At 27.8% G+C, this 17845-nt stretch overlaps 1 protein-coding gene across 2 annotated transcripts in view; it reads left to right on the forward strand.

Moving 5' to 3' along the window:
• The window catches only part of LOC121129488 (lachesin), a 250939-nt gene that overhangs the window by 101351 nt on the left and 131743 nt on the right, over positions 1 to 17845 (forward strand). For both annotated transcript variants that reach the window (XM_040725213.2, XM_071893404.1), the window contains one exon: positions 16517 to 16642. In XM_040725213.2, coding sequence (XP_040581147.2) covers positions 16579 to 16642 — 64 coding nt within the window. In that variant the 5' untranslated portion in view covers positions 16517 to 16578. The remainder of the gene's footprint in view (positions 1 to 16516; positions 16643 to 17845) is intronic.

The following is a 17845-nucleotide window of genomic DNA, read 5'->3' on the forward strand; positions in this document are numbered from 1 at the left end:
GGCTAATTGATCAATGTCAAAGTAAAAAAGAAGGAAAGGCAAAAAAATCAACAAATATACAGTTTCATTTAACAGCATATTATGTAAAATGCATTTTCCCCCATTTTCTTGTTACAATGAGAAATTATTATTATTATTTTCTACATATTGAACAAAAATTATTGGCAATTTATACAAAATTGCCTTTTTTTAAGGAAATCGAGGAATTTTCTTGTTGAAAGTTTGTGCGTGCAGTGATAATTCTTTAAATTGATAATATTACCTCTCATATTATTTTCTGGGCAGCGGCAATTGTTAAAACTTATAAAGGTTGACTTTTTATATATTATAGTTGTAAAAGATTAACATATTTAATAAGAATATTACAAGATTTTAAAACGAAGGTAAAATCAAAAAAACATTTTTAAAATTTTAATAATATATATTAAACAATGTCATGAAAAATTAGATTAATTAGAAATCGCTAGTTGTTAGTATAACTTCGCTGACAAAAGCATAGAGTTATGGATATCTAGAGACGCTCTATAATAAAACTATTTTGGTTTTGATGTCAAGAAGAAGGAGGTTTTAATACATATTTATGTTATTTAACATATATCATATGAAATATTATATTAAGTAGTTATTCACAATAAACCAAACATTAAATTATTTCTAGTTGTTTATTTTTGCTTTGCATTAAGTAATTTTTGTATTAATAAAAGAATATACCTGTACACTTAAGTGAATAAGTAATATTTATTAAGCATTTAATCTAGGTAAATTTAGTTCTTTACCTAAAGGGTGGGTAAACTTCAATTATGTTATCATTTTAAAAAGAATAGTTAAATTAAGAAAATCATTTGATACATATATTTTCTAATAGTTCAAGAGGTATAATTTTTTAACTCTAAATGTGCAAACTATTTCATTAATATGATGATTGATGTTAAAGTTGTGTCTAATTGACCGAAATACTCAACTAACTGATTGAGCCATCATCTTTTGCAAGCCAACATCAAGATTAAATAAAATTGTATTACAGTATATAGTATATTATATTTTTTTATTATAAAGTACATCATTTAATCCATATATTCCCAAACTTTCAAATAAAATAAGTTATGACTATATAATTAATGTTTCAGTAATAATTTCAGTAAATTTTTATTTTAAAAACTAAAGCAATATAACATTAAATATACACTACATTTCTCCATCGGTAAGATATAGGGGGCGGGGAGAGAGAGAGAGAATTTACATTCTGAACCTTCAAATTCTCCATTTGGCAGAATTCATGTCTAATTTTTAACTATATTACTAAGTTTAAATGTTTAATGAAAACATACCGCTCTTAATGTTATTAATACAACTCAGAGAGCTAAGTTAATTTCTCACTTGTTATATAATTTAAATAAGTAAACATTTTAAATCCAATACAAGTAGTTACAAATGTCAAATCAGATCCCTTTGATACATTATAGAAATTCCATTATTCTTAAAAAAATATATAATAGTAAAAAAATGAATTATAATTTTGGGAGAGAGGAAGCTCCAAGGACCATTTCCATGATATCTTTGCAATTCTGAGTACATACTACATTTTTAGTCAAAGGGATACAATCCCGGAATAAACGGTAGTACTGAGAAGCAAAAGCCATTAGCCACATAAAATATCTATGAAAAACTTGGCAACAAATTTTGGACAAATAGCAGATACTCTCTTTGCAAGACACATTCATATTCTATTAATTCAAAACAAAATGACTTGGTATAAGTTTAATTGATGAATTTAAACAATTTCGGTGTAATTTTAGAAAAGAAATATTTTTTGTGACTTTTGTATTATTAGTTAATTATTGTGGTTTATGTTTTTTCAAAGACTTGAGTGCATTTAGCCTCAGCTCCAACAACCTTTGTGATTCTCTTAAAGTCACAAACAGCTTTGCTGATCTTATTTCCGTCCTTTTTGGTAATTTTTTTAGACAAAAATTGTGGGTCTGTCCATCGTGTCCAATTGTCCCCTCAGACGTAGTTTCCTCGAAATTCTTTCCTACTTCGAACTTCAATTATATTCACATGACTACTGTAAAAGTTTTGAAAGACCACATTTTACCCTCTTCTCCGTCGTCAAGGCTTGGAGTCGATACAAGGACGGCTTTGCGAAATAAAAAATCAACAGCAAGCTCCTTCAGGAGTTCCTCGTATTTTTCGGAGAAAAATCGGTTTTATTTGCCCATGAAAGCTTACATTGTGGAAATAGATTTGCTTTTGATTTTATGTTCTTAAACATGGGACCTCTCGTCTCGGAAACAGAATGTACAAATTATTATAGCTACATTAGTTTTTAGTGGGATATTTTCAAAAAAATTAACCATAATTTGCGCACTCTACAGAGATTTAATTAAGATGATTATATAGATAATATAAATTGTACAACATCATGCAAAGAAAAGTAAAGTAGCTCCAACTCATTTTTCGGGGGGAAACAATCGTATGTTGTTTTCTATCCTCACATCTGTCCTCGGTTTCAATGTTATTCTATTATTTATATTTTGGTCAACAGTTTCAAGGATACCAGAAAATCGTTATATAAAAAACTTGAAACCAAAACGAATTCAATATTGGTCTTTAACCTAAAATCTAAACACTGTTCGTTACATTTACATATTGTTTCTGACAATCTTTCCTTAATAAAGAAATAGAAAAAAAGCTATTGTAATTTGCTAATCTTTTCAAACTATATAATTTTTATTCATTAATTGTTGAATAAGAGCTGATTCAAATTCAACTTTCAGAAAACTATTATAGGAAAAAGAAGCAAAAAAATTAATAGCCCCCAACAAAATTTCGCAGGTTGAATACTAAATTGCGTAAGCTAAAAAATTCCAAATATTAGTTATATAAATTTAATATTAATGTTGTAATTTAAAAACAAAGAAATTGAGACTGTTGAAATGCATTTCTCAAATCCTTTTTATTGAGAATATACGAAAGTATCATTATCCATAATGCAATGATGAAATATCAGTAATATATATAATTCTGTATAGTAACTACTTAAGACAATTGAACCCTATCCCCATGATTTATTCTCGAATTAAAACTTCAAAGTAAGTACTATATCCAAAATGCCAATACAGAAAAAGTATAAAATTCTAATATTTGTTTGGGAAAATCTTTGTAAAAAGTTTTAGATTTCAAGCTTGGAAATAAATATTTAGAGTACCTTAATATGCAACATATTTTTCTTTTTTGCAATTTCAGATTAACAATAGTTGCAATAGTTATTCTGATATATTTTTAATTGCTAAATATTTACATTTTTTAGTACTAAAAAAAGGCTTACCAAGTAATCAATACTAAAATAATTTGCTTCACTTATATTATTCATTTATAAATTAATAGACATATTTAAAAAATGAATAAGATTGTCTCAAATAATAAGGTAAACTATGAGAAATAAAGAGTTTAGAGTTATAAAAAGTATTAACTTAACCCGTGCGATATTTTTCATAGAACATTATCCATAGTGTGTTTTTGTTTTTCAAAGCTTTTATCATTATTAATTAAATCTTGAGAAAGGAAAATCGAAGTATAACGTAAGCAAATGTGTGCGTTCGTGTTCTCATGAAAGACGCAGAAGAACAATAACAGTTTGCTTAGGAATTATAAGTAAAAGTCCTTGTTATTGTCCTTGTCCTATTTTATTTTTTAACTCAGCAGAATTTCAACATGTTTACAATCCAAATTAGTATACTTAGTTAGCATTATCCTTAACTTGGGTTGTTTTAAGATTCTTAATTTATTCTAATAATATTAGTTTAAGACAGGGTTTATATATTCAGTTGCACAGCTCTATTGAGTCTACATTTTGTTTCCCTGGGATTTTTCATAAGAAGACCCTCTTAATAAAAATCTACAATTCACCTGCTAAATATATCCACGAAACCCCAGAACCTAAATGTTTGGTGTGGGTATTGCCTTATTTAAATCGAAATAAGAATAAAATATTTATAAATAAATATGACGTCACTTATTCTTTCCTTCATGTTTTCTTTCTCAATAGCTAATCCAAAAAATGATACATGGTCATTTAGTAATTAATCTTGTATTAAATATGCGCAATTTTAAATAGATAATAATTTTTTTTATGTAAAAAAATAATACTTGTGCATGGAAATGCCACAAATACGAAATCATATTCGCCCACTTAATAAAAAAATGTATTCGACAAACAAAAAATTGTACATACCTACCAATAAGATGGAAAACTTATAATGTACTAGAATTTTAGAAATATGTAAAGTCTATTTTACAAAAATATTGCTTTTTTAAACTTATAGCCTGTATATAAATTAAATTAACAATAACCTGTTTAACACGAATGAACATACATCTATAAGTAGAATTAATTAGCTTCATTATCATAATAGCTCCGTACTCATCTGCTGAAAAAAATTGTAACTATGTTAATGTATTTTAAAATTATAGTACTAATTAAGTTAGAAAAATTCGTAATTAGAGAGTATATTTTTCATATCTTTAGTAATGGGCACAAATTCAAACTTTCGTTGTTCTTAAAAATTAAATTTGGAGCACATATGTAGTAATATTGAGTCCCAAGACTCGATCCAAGATCGAGTTTTTTCCTATTCGATAATAAATTATTTTTTCTTTTAGGATCCATATTTTGGTCAAACTTTGATCTAAAACGGTAATTTAAAATTAAATCAGTATAAAATAGTGTTCACATTCTTTTGGTCTTAATATAAAGACTGATTTTTAGGAAATCAATCCATAGAACGATTTTCTCACCAATGCTGATTTATCATTAATACAATTATGATTGGAGCAACAAATTTGATATAGATGATGCTATTGTGCCAAAGTTTACAATTTTGAAACACACATTATGTCATAAAAAATTCATCTATAGAATTGGTTTGGACCAATTTTTTATACAATGGATAGGGACCAAATTTTTTTGGGACCTTTCCTAACCGAACTTTTGTAAAGAACCAATTTAATTGGGTTCAAAAAAAGTTCAAGACAGTATAAAATGGTTTAGAATATTTGAGCAGGAAACTCTAACAGAAAGGACAAAATAAAACTATTTATTTATTTTATTTTAGAGGTACTTTGTGGAAATTGTGGTAAAAATTTTGAATTTATTAAACAAGCAAAGTATGATTTGTGAAAAATTACAATGCAATATTTTTTGGATCAAAATAGGCCATTTAAGTTTAAATTTTATTCAAAATAAATTTTTATATGTATATTTTTTCAGCTACTGATTTGTTGTTATTTTTTCTGCCTTGTCTTAAGACTGATCCAAATTTTAATTGAGACCGGTACTTAACTATCATTCCTTGAAATGTATCTAACGATTGTTTATGAGATGTGATTTAAAATAATTGAAATACTTGTATCTCTAAAAAACATCCCAATTTTTATTCAAATGTAATTTAATAAGAAAAATATTATATTTTTAATGAGATATATTATTTATTTTACTTTGTATTACAACAAAACTTCCTTCTTTTAACTATGGAAAATTGGTCCTATAAGTTGTGGATAGGTAGTTTTGATTATTCAAGAAACAGAACTTTAAAACATTAATGAAAATACAGGCAGTCGCTTCTATCTTGTCTTGGAGTAGTGAGGAACAAGTGTTTGCTGTCGAAAATGGTTTGACAAAATATTTAAAAAAATCAAACTAAGTGCAATTTGTTCCTGAGCTTTGTATTATTGCGATTTATGAAAATAAATAAATTGCTTCAATTTCTAAGATGCAAATACGATTTATTGAATTTATTTTCATAATATGAAATTTGCAAAATTCTTTGAACACAAAAAAAAAAAAAACCAAATTGGTTCCTATTGGATTCAATATCATGTAAGAATGATAGATTCAAGCAATTTAGCCCAAAATTAAATTTTTCGAAAAAAATTTCAAATATTAAATTTTTCGAAAAAAATTTCAAATATTAAATTTTTCGAAAAAAATTTCAAATATTAAATTTCAAAAATACAATTTGATAATTAACTTTTTTCAACAATGCAAAAATATTCACAAATAAAAATGAAGTTTTTTGCATAATAAATGATTAAATTCACAAACATTTACACAAAATTAAATTTTTTGAAGAAAAAAAAAGGAAAATTCACATGTACTCCTAAAAAATTTATATGATTAGGACAAAAATAAACAGTTACGATAAAAAATTTGGAAAATAAATTGATAAGAAAAAAATTGAAAAATAGATAGTTAGGAAAAAAATCTAAAAAAATAAATAAAATATCGAATATTTAATTTTTTTAATGATAAGACAAAAAAAATTTAATTTTTGGGAAAGGCGTGTTTTTTTGTTTTTAATAAATAGTTAAATACCAGTAATAAATAATATTAAATAAGAATTTGAATTGCAAATTATACATTATTTTCACAATGCCAATTAAACAAAAATCCCCTTATTCTCTGATTTCTAATTCCAATTAATCGTCCTATCTCTAATTTGAATAATGTGTAGCTACATAATTAAAAAATTAAACTTACTATCATCCTCTTCAGTACTACTGTATTTGTGGCATACAAATTGAATCTAATTTAACTCTAAAAAATATTGTTCAAGGTCAAAAAAATTAATCTTACGAGCACAAGGGTTATGTTGTATCTTTGGTACTTAAAGGAAGTAAAATCAATCCCCTTCACATCATTGAGGGTGTTTTTCATTTTGTTTAATTACACTATGAAATAAAATGAAGGTCTTGGAAAGCATCAATGTTATTTAATCCGTAAAACACGAATATGACCGTTAAAACTTTCAATCCATAAAGGTTTGGCCTTTACAGTATTTAAAAAAAAGTTTTTAGGGTATAACTAAGATTTAATGTCGTATTTCGACATTAAAAAAACGATATATATGAAAATCAAAGAAAATAAAAAATTTATAAAACACTTCAACGTTTAAAAAATAAGTTATGTATTGTAGACAATCTAACCAGTTTATTATATTTAAATTTTTTAATAAATATTATAAACTTAATTGACCATAAATCAATCAAAATCGACATTTTTTAAAGCATTTAAAACAAATTGAAATATAAAATCTATTCTATAAGTTCAGCTATAATATTAAGCATTTGAAGAAAAAATAAAAAAGATATTAGCATCTAAGTAAAGTCCTTCATTTTAATCCACTTTTTGGTGGTTATATATACTTTTTATTTAATGTAATCAAGATAACGTAATAAATAATCCATTTTTTAAATGCTGAAATATTTTTATCAATTTTTATACAATAAAACATAAATTATAGTACAACTGATAAGACCATTATTGAATTTTAAGGCAGTCAATTAACTTTGGGCCTTTTTTTTGAGAAAAAGTTGTGAAAGAATCACATTGTATTGATGGAGTTACTTTAAAATTAGTTTTGACAAAAATGCTGTTGATTTTCACACATAAATGATTTACTTTGATTTTAAGTCCTTTTTTGAAGAGTACATGGAAATTTGTACATTTTACAAAAGAAAATGTTGTCTGGGAAGTCAAAAAGTTTTCTTAGAACACTTACCCGGATACTGATGCATATAAAATCGTATTTTTTTAAATTGGAATTATTACTAATAATGGAAAAGGTGTTATGTAAAATAAATATTGCACCACCGTTGATGTATCCCCAAACTTCTTCACTAGACACTTTGCTTGAAAAATGATCTTAATATATATATATTTTGTTATAGAATCTTCAAGTATCTTAGCTAATACACTATCTTAACACAAAAACCAGGAACAACTTCGTAAGTGTATATCAAAAAAAGTTTCAAAATGACAATAACAAGTGAAATAAAAAACTACCACGATTTAAATTTTTAGAAAAGATTTGATCTAGGGAACAACTTTTACATCCGACTTGGACCTGTTTTTAAACTTTAGGACTAGACATTAAAAACTTGAGACCGTTAGACCCCAATAAAATTTTATTATTAGTCTAAAAAAATATAATGAGTCATTTCATGCCATGACTATTTTAATCTTAACTTTGTAAGTTGCCAAATGTATTTTCAGTATGATCAATTACATAATTATTTTTGTGTTTTAAAAATTTTGCAGTACAAAATTTTATTGAGAATAAGTATTTCTGTCTAATAAAATAGAAAGCTGTATGTCAAAATAAGTATAAACGACATTTGTATTTTATTACTTAAATGAGCTATTTATACTTTAATGTATTGCTTATATTCAATTAAAAGTCAAGTCCTTATACTTGTATCATAACTCTTTGTAAATGAATTTTCAGTAAACATTTTTTTTCCCCTTCTAGTTTTAAAAATAAGAATATGTCCATATATATTTTGTCAAAAAATTATTTTTAATTTATATATTTTCTCCAACAACAAAAAAATGAAAATTTTTCATAAACTCTTCAAAAATGGAGTTAAAATTAAATTCAATCATTCCATTGTGCCAATAAACAGCATTTTTGTACAAACTAATTTTGAATTAACTCCAAAAAAATGTGATTGTTTCTCAAACTTTTCTCAAAAAAAAACGGAAAAAAAACCCCCAAAGTTATATGACACCCTCAAAATTCAATAATGTCCTTGTCAGTTGTACGATTATTTATGTACGGAGTGTTTTATATATTTATTACAAGACACTGAATGTTTTGACTGTTCATAGAAAGAAAATAAAGTTCAAATTTTATTCAATTTGAAGCACTTTTGCCTCAATCACGTATTTCAACAGGCATCAAAATGATAAACATACTTTAACAATTATGCCTAACTCAAATTTTGTTTATTCCTTTGTGGTTGCTTCATTTGAGGTCACTCAATCTTGGTACACATTTAGCACAGAACCTGGTACTTACCATATTCTGGTATGAAGGAGATTTATATCAGGCATTAATGGACGCCAAAATTGTTTCGGCTATCCATAAGTATTTTCATTATCGAATTCCTTGGTGATTTTAGTATTTATTTTCTAACTACAGTTGACATAGATACGTTTCATCCCATACAAATTTTGCACACTCTGGCATTTGCATACATTATGTCTCAGATCTTGTTGTAAATTTTGTTTGGAATTTCAAATATGCGTTGAAATGTTTGAAAACTTTGAACCGTAATACGATAAATATTCATCTAAGAAATCCAAACCTTTAGAACTAACTATTTTGTGTTAGGAATTAACACTTGGATTAATTCGATTGTATATCATTACTTTTATTTTATTGGTATAAACATCAGTTAGTCAGATGTTTAAACATACTCATAAGGAATTAGTTCATTATAAATTAATGAGCATTTAATGATGGCAACAATTATATATGAAGAATAATATCAAAATATTGTCGTGCATAAAAGATGTTTAAAGTTTTACCAAACTAATCTAATTGATTAATTGCATTACTTTTTTATAATATTAGTAAAAATAATACTTGTAAAGGGTACTTCCAAATTTATGACGTTTTTTAAGCACTTAAAACATGTGCAAAGGGACCGATTTGAAAAACCATATTTACAACCAATATAACTCTTTAAAAATAAGTGAATATACATGTACATTGTATGTAAATTAATAAATCCTTCTTTTGTCTGATAACTCTGACATCGTCCATTTTGTTGAAGAATAAAATATATCGGCTAATGGAAAAAGGCTACATGGACTTCATACGTACAATTCCGACAATGATGATGATAGAAATCTTTTCTCCTATTATAAAATACTTGATCAAGTTAAATTAAATAAACAAAGTGACTTCATCAAAGGCAGTCTTATCCGGATCGACAACTTTCGGATTGACAACTCTTACACAGTCTTATACACGGACGGATACAAAGATGAACAAGGCAATACATGTACTGGATGAATTATTACTTGACGTGATATGTCCATTCACAGATCATCCAACTTTTTGAATAACACGGAATCGGTATTTCAAGGCCATATATTTTCCATTGCACAATTAGTGGAAGGTCCTCTTAGAGGAACATGAGATACCGTTAAGAAAGGTAATAATTAAAGGAAATTTTAAATTCTTAATCGCTGCTAATCCTAATTTGCGTACTACAAGTGATGAAGTCAAAAAGTGTAAAAAAATATTGAAGAGAGGGGAAAATGAGAAAAGTATATGTCTTAACGGGTGCAATTTAATAATGATATAACATAAAAATTAACTTCTAGATTACCCAGCAAAAATAGGGACTAACAACCGAAACCAAAAGTGGGTTGGAATACCTAAAAGCTACATTAAGTGGGTAATTCGTGATTTTTTTCTACGAACCCTGGTGCAAGCGATTGAAAGAAGACCAATTATGATACTTACAGATATCATATTGAAAGAGCCAAAGCCAGAGTCTCAAACTTGGAGGTGAGAAGATAAAATTTCTGTTACAGACTTTCACAGAACACAGGTCATTTCATACCCATTTGAGTAAATGGAAAATATACTTTCAATGCCTGTACGGAAGAATAACAGATGGCTAACCATCTTATAAAAATATGTTCTGCACCTTCGTATGAACTGATCAGCAGTCCATCTTTTTTTAAACTATGTATATATATGCCAAAATCCATTCTTATTCAAAAATTCATGTTAATGCTCAAAAAATTAAGTTATGTTGGAAAAAAAAAATCAAAATCTACAGTTTTTCAAATAAAATGAAATTTATACAAAAAAATTTTAAAAAAACTTAAAAATCAATAGCTACTCTCAGGAAATTATATTAAATTTTGAATAACAAAAAAATCCAACATTAAATTTTCTACTAAAAAACGAAAATTTCTTAATTTTGGGGCTACAACCCCTCCAACAGACCTCCAGTGTGCGCCTTTGAGTTATATACCACTTATAAAATATTTTTTCAAATCTTTAGTACCCCTTGGAGTCCCTCCAAGTACCCCAAGGGTTATGTGTACCCCGATTTGAGAAGCATTGCATTAGAGATTGAAAGGTTTGTTTTAACTTTTTATACATATAATATACCCATAAGAAACCATAAATATGATCTTTTAATACGTTTATTTCGTACTGTCTAATAAAGAAACAAATGGACTTATAAATAAACCATTCATGTAACAATATCAACTCATTTTATTGTTGTTGTTTTTGCCTTGATTACAACATCATCTCCTTTATTTTATATGCTTTGTATGTAGTACTTCTTTTATGTTAGAATGTTAAATTTTTTATTAACTGATTAGAAACAAAATATATATTAACAAAAACTGTTTGCAAATCACAGAGGGCTGCATCTTATTCAATATGGTCTCCAATAGAAATAAGAGCAGCCGCAATACGGTGCCTGAAGCTGGTAGAGGCTTTTTAGATTTTGTGGTAAAGGTAGTTGGTCCATACTTTGGAGATGGTGAACTTCAAGTCATCCCCATTTTGGAGTAAGGTTGCATTTGGCATGGTTTTCTATGGTACCCCACAAAACTAATTAAGGTGGTTCAAGTCTGAGAACAACAAATCCCTTGGGCAAGAAATCAATTAAGTTTTGGACGCAGTACTGTACTTTTTGGAGCTTTGCGTGTCCCTTTACCAACGTTCTTGGTATGCTGGATATTGCAGACAGTTCTCATATTCCCCAAGACGAGGGTAGCAATGCCTTTTCGGAATATATGTCCGTCAAGCTAGTGGTAACTCCTTTTTGCCTCCTGTTAACACACATTTTGTGACAAATTAAAAAAAAATCTGCATTAAACAAAGCTTATTTATGACGCAATCACATGGTTAAAAAAGACATGCAACGTCTTGCTCAAAAATGCATTAAAATGCGATTAAATCGAACGGATAGTTTTCCTCTGCTCTCTGTATTATACCAAATAACAAAAAATATATATCTAAAAAGGTTTATTCATACATATTTTCAGACAAACGTGCAGCATTCTATATTGAAGAAGAAAAAACACAATTAAAAATATACACGACCACTACATAAATCTCATGAAAGCATATATTTTGAAATGAGCGATATATGTACGTACAGTGCCTTAATAAACAAGGCAGAGCAGACCATACTTATTTGTAGTTGAGGTATTTTGAGAATTTACTTTATGGATATTGTACCCTTACAAACGGTTATAAATAATTAATTTCCTCCAAGTAGTGAAATTTACTTATAAAAATTCGTGTCAGGTAAATACATTCACATTTTGAAGAAGGATATTTAGTGACGTATTACGGATTAAGTTTCAGCTCCGAATCATCTTTACGTAGTAGACGGCTCATATTAAGAAATAAACAAAAGATGTATTGCATTTTCCTTTTAACTGATGAGCTATAAATTTTTGAAGGCTGTTTAATATTTCTTGATAAATATATATTTATCGATTTTGAAAATATAGAAGAATATTACTTAGTCATTTTTGAGAAAATTGCGATCTCATTTCCAATTTTCCATTTTTTTATTGGCTCAAGAAAAGGAAATTTGAAGTTCGTTGTGTGATTGACAACTCAAATTTTGAAAATTGTTTTAATATTGAAAGCGGAGTACAAGATTATTACTAACAGATTTAAAAAAATTTTGTAATGTAAATTTAATTTTTTTGTTTTTTATCGATTTTCAAAGAATAATGGAAAAAAATTGTGAGATTTTTTTTACTAGGTTTTTTTTTTATTTTCAAAAACTTTTAACACTTGTACTTAAATTTTGAGAAGGGAATATCTATGTATCAAATAATAACGACAGTGTGTGTTCATGAAAAACGAATAGTTACAACAAGGGCTAGGTTCAGGATTGATAAGTCCTTATTGGACACGGAGTAAAATTGAGGATCGACAAATTTCAGCATATATGTCCTTACTATATAGGGAGGGAAATTTGTGTTTATTTCCATTCCATCACGGCTATTTGCGGGTGATGCAAATAAAAATCATGACAGTTACGCTTTTTTTCCCCAAAACATTCCTTAAATTTTCTGGATGACTACGTTTCTTTTTGGTTCCTTTAATTTTTACATACCGGCAGGACATATTTGACGTATCACTGATTATGATTGATGAGAAGGAGTAGCCGGAGTACTCCTTAGATAATAGTCGATAGCAGGGAAAGAACAATTCTACATTTCAATGTACCAACAAAATATAATATCCATGGATTTCATTCCTACTCATGATTTATTACGACATTATTTATAATTGATAAAATCGATAAATCATATACCTTATAAGTTTTATCGACTTCACACACTCAAAAAATTATCCGTGATAGATACTCAAATCTATCCGACTCCCTTGTCCATATATCTTGAGTAATGAAACATTGAAGGTGGAGGTTCTGATAAATTTCAGGATACTGTTTCGTAATCCTTTCATTTTTTACAGAGAAAAATGGCACCATTGTCATATGGCTACGTCATTTATCTTTACAAATACATCTTTTGAAGAGGAAGAGAAGTAGCTTGTCAATAAAAACTTCGAGGCATCTATTACATGATTGCTCTAGAGTCTAACATATTTTAGGTTTAGCCTCAGGTTGCTACAAGAAGCATATGGATCTCCAATCTCCATGGGTGAGTGGCTGGTAATGTCTTCTAATAAAAATCACTCTAAACGAGGACTTGTAATAGTTGTAGTTTTATTATTCGTTTACACGGTCAGGTCTTGCAAAATTGATTTACCCATGGGGCTGTATAAACACATATAAAGAAGCCAATCTTTGTATTCTTCACCTTTTAAGTGGATGGATCTCGCTGTGTTCGGATAGAGAATAGAGACTACACTGCTCCTTGCATGGAGTATATTAGACAAGAACAGCAGAGTAAAACAAAATTTGCAAGATCGCTTCTTTTGTAAATAAATATATATATTTAAAAGTATAGGTTATACATCTTTAAAATTGAAGAATTGTACAAGATATTTGAAATTTTTGAAATAAAATTCAATTATTATTATAATTTTTTTTGGGTAATGTGCCCGTTCGGCAAAGCAGTCATTCAGAAAAGTGTTCTGTTCTAGCACTGGTAAAATTGTTTATTTATTTATAATGATTTATTAGTAAATTAATGATTTGTTTTATAATTTAATATTAGTTATTATTATTTCAATTTTACTTTAGATTAAGTTTAAATTGAATTATTAAATTTTAATCAATTGGCAATTTATTTGATTTTTTTTTCATATAAATAAATATATTTTATCATTTTTAGTGAGCGATAGAAAGTAGAAAAGTTTTTTCTTCGCAATCACAAAAAAATAGAAAAATCTTAAATGAAATTTCAATGAACATTATTATTATGTAATATTTGACAAAATATAAAATAATATATATTTTTTTCCACACTGTTTTATTATTTAATATGTACATTGTTTATATATAATAATAATAAATTTTATGCTTTATGTCATATTATTGCAAAATAATGACCATTTTATGTACATACAATGGTCAAGTGCACTTTAAAAGTAAGCAATGAAAATATCTTATCTACAAAGGGAGTGCATATTTTATAGTAAGAAGGATCCCTAAGGTTGGGTGGGAGTATGTAAAGCACGACGAGAAGGCGGGAAGGAGACATATGGTACTCCTGAATCAAGACAATTGTTTACACAAGCTGCCTGGTATATGGTTTTTGGGGTAAAAAGTAAATTACTGTTATTGAGAGAAGAACCACCTTCATTTATAGAGTCAAAAGAGGGTACCGGATGGTCCATTGAAATCTGAACACATTCTAATTAATTAATGCTGAATGATTCAAATCAATTCATATTTCGATGTATTAAAGCATAAGCAATTATTTACGAAACGAAACAAACGTGAGTTACGTACAAATTGAGAAAATGATACTTGAATGTGATTGAAGAATTTCCATTCTCGAACTGCAAGCAGTTGGGCGTCTCGAGGACAACGGTCTAAGTTGTCAGCAAGTCCGAAATATTGGAGAGGAAGAAGGCATCTGTCAAAAAGGCCAGACTGAATCCAGAGGAGCTAAAGAAATCAGGGGCAATCCACTCAAGTCCATGAGAGCCTATACAAGAGGATACGGGTTTTCACACCAGAATGTCCAGAGAGCTATTCAAAAAGTAGGAGGAAATACCCTTGGAAAGTTGGAGAGACCACTTTTGACACCAACGTCTCCTCCGTTGCAAAATTCTTTTGAATGAGTCTTTTGAATTCTTTTGAACTCTTCTTTGACACTTTTTGCCTTTACCCCCCTATACAGTTTTGAAGCTAAAATGCCCTCAAAGCTACTTTCAAACGGCACTGGGATCCCACGACAAAGAAATACAGCTGTATTGATTAAAACAATCAATAATGTATTTCTTCACCCCAGTTATTGAACTGGGATATTATACACAGTGTAAGGTCATTTTATTCACAGCAAATTCATTCCCTGTAGAATTCCTCCCCGTACATTTCATTCCCACTTTCAATATGAGTATTTAGAGCGTCATACGTTTTCAATTCAGAGAATAAGTGATCATGAGAATACTTACGTGATCATGGAGAAGTAGGTGTTGAGATTCCGGGATTCCATTCCTACATACCATTAAATATCTATGATGACTAATTTCTAATCCATAAATACGATAAATCCTGCATATCCGTCTCTCATCCATCACTAGTCACGAATCATTTCTAGTGACGACTGTCCAGGCCTCCTTGTATATTCCTAAATAAAATTGGTACCTAGTTTTGACCGTAAGACGGCACTAAATATCCCTGCTCAAAGTAAGAATGAAATGTCCTGGGATGAATTTGACAGGGAATGGAATTAATAGGAATAAAAAAACAGGGAATGAGTCTACAGAGAATTAAATTACAATTCACGATTATTCACCCCGAATTATTTTTAAATATTTTTCTTCTATACTATATTTTATCTCATATTCTTTTCTGTATTCTCTAACATTAAACCTGATTATATGCAAATCTTTATTACTTTTACTTATGCCTTGTATAGGATTTATTCGTATATTTAGCCATTTTTAATCGAGGCTTAGTAAATTTGATTAACTGTTTCGCTTAAAGACATTTCTTTGTTCTTCCTTTAGATGTCTTGAGTTCATTTTCTTTTTTCATCGTGAGGAAAAGCAACATTGTAACTATTATTATTATATATATATATTACACAAAACCTCGTTGAAACTGAAAAGTACTAATTTGATTCCACAAATTAATGTTTCTTCTCTAATAATAACAAATTATATTTTGATGAAACCCGAAACTCTTGATGCTAAGATTATTTTGTTAATAAAGTTTTATTTTTTCTACATTTTTCACATTCCTACAATTTTTTTAAAGATTTAATGGATAGTAAATAAGTGTAAAATGGAATGAAAATAAAAATAGAAAATAATACCAAATTTAAATGACGTAATTAAATTGAATGTTCAACTGTTTCTCATTTCAAAAAATACGTTTTATTTTGGAGTTATTTTTGACCCAATTTAATAACTGTGTTAGATAAATATTGTTCACAAAGAGATGGTTAAAATATATTTTAATTTTGTACAAACATATAACGATTATGAATATTTTAATTTTTTTTAATAAAGTAATAATTTGTTCTTGTTTTCAGATATTGATGTGAAGAAGAATTAGTCAATATATAAAAAAGGATAAAAAATCTACGCAAAAACGATGAGGCTCTTATCAAATATACTACTATGGGTAATTCCTTTTATTGACATGGTCTTTTTAAAAGGTAAGCTATTTTCAAATTGAGCAAAATGAATTAATTTATAATACATTCATCTCAAAAAATATATTTAAAAAATTTATAAAATGTCAACAGTGTTTTTTTAATTATTTTGTGAAAGTTTATTTAAACATTAATGGATCAAAAAATAAAGTTGTAACAAAATAAAATCTTATTATTAAAATAACCCTTGGATATTATTGCCTCTTCCCGTACTATCTTACTTACTGGGATCTTTTATTCTCTAAGCTTAAAAAAAAGTGGCCTGTTAGAATATTCGCTCTTTTGACTATTATTATGAGGGTTTTGTAAAAGTTGAAATAGTAAGTAATGCCAATTTGATGATGAAATGAAAAAAAAAAATATGAGAATATTGCAGACACTCAAAGTACTAACCTCAACAATAAAGGGTTAAAATATATAAATCCATTATTATTTGTTTTGGTATATTTTAAGTAATTTGTTTTCCATTAATGGTTATCTCCTTGGGAAACAAAATAGTGCTTATATAACAGTCGGACTCGAATATTTCCATCATGTTATCCAATTTTTCGAAAATTTACCCTCTAGAACATAATGTATCTTTGACATACAATTTACGTAAACAGAATTGACAAAAGGAAAATTGCACGTGATTGGTTGTTATAGTATCCGGACAATAAGCACTTTTCGCATTTTAAGCCACCTGGCTTTCATTTTGTCTTTATTTCATAAATGCTGGTGACCATCTTTAGTGCACTATAACAAGCCTAGGTCAATCATTTACAAAACTGTTTTTTAAGTTTCTTTTTAGAATTAAACAGTTACTGCATTTAAAACCGATAAGGACTGGTTCCAGGACTGACTGATTGAACTGCATTTTTTGTGCTTTTTTTAGAAGGGTCCAACAAAAATACACATACATATAATCTTAAATATATAGAAATTATTCTCAAAAGTGTTTATTATATTACATACTTTTTTGTATTGGGATGCTGAAAACCCCAGACAAATACATATTGTTGTTAAAATTTGAAGGGAAATTGAGGGAGTTAACTAAACCTTCAAAAAAATATGAAGAAGGGCCTTTTCAAATATTTAATAATTAATAAAATTATTACGTAATGTATCATTCATTTCCTATGTTTAGAACCCGTCAATCTCAAATGCTAGAACATCTTGAAAAGGCATACATTTAGAATTTTCATTTATTAAAACATGCTAATTTGC

This window comes from Lepeophtheirus salmonis, chromosome 14 (assembly GCF_016086655.4).
Source record: "Lepeophtheirus salmonis chromosome 14, UVic_Lsal_1.4, whole genome shotgun sequence".
NCBI lineage: Eukaryota > Metazoa > Arthropoda > Copepoda > Siphonostomatoida > Caligidae > Lepeophtheirus > Lepeophtheirus salmonis.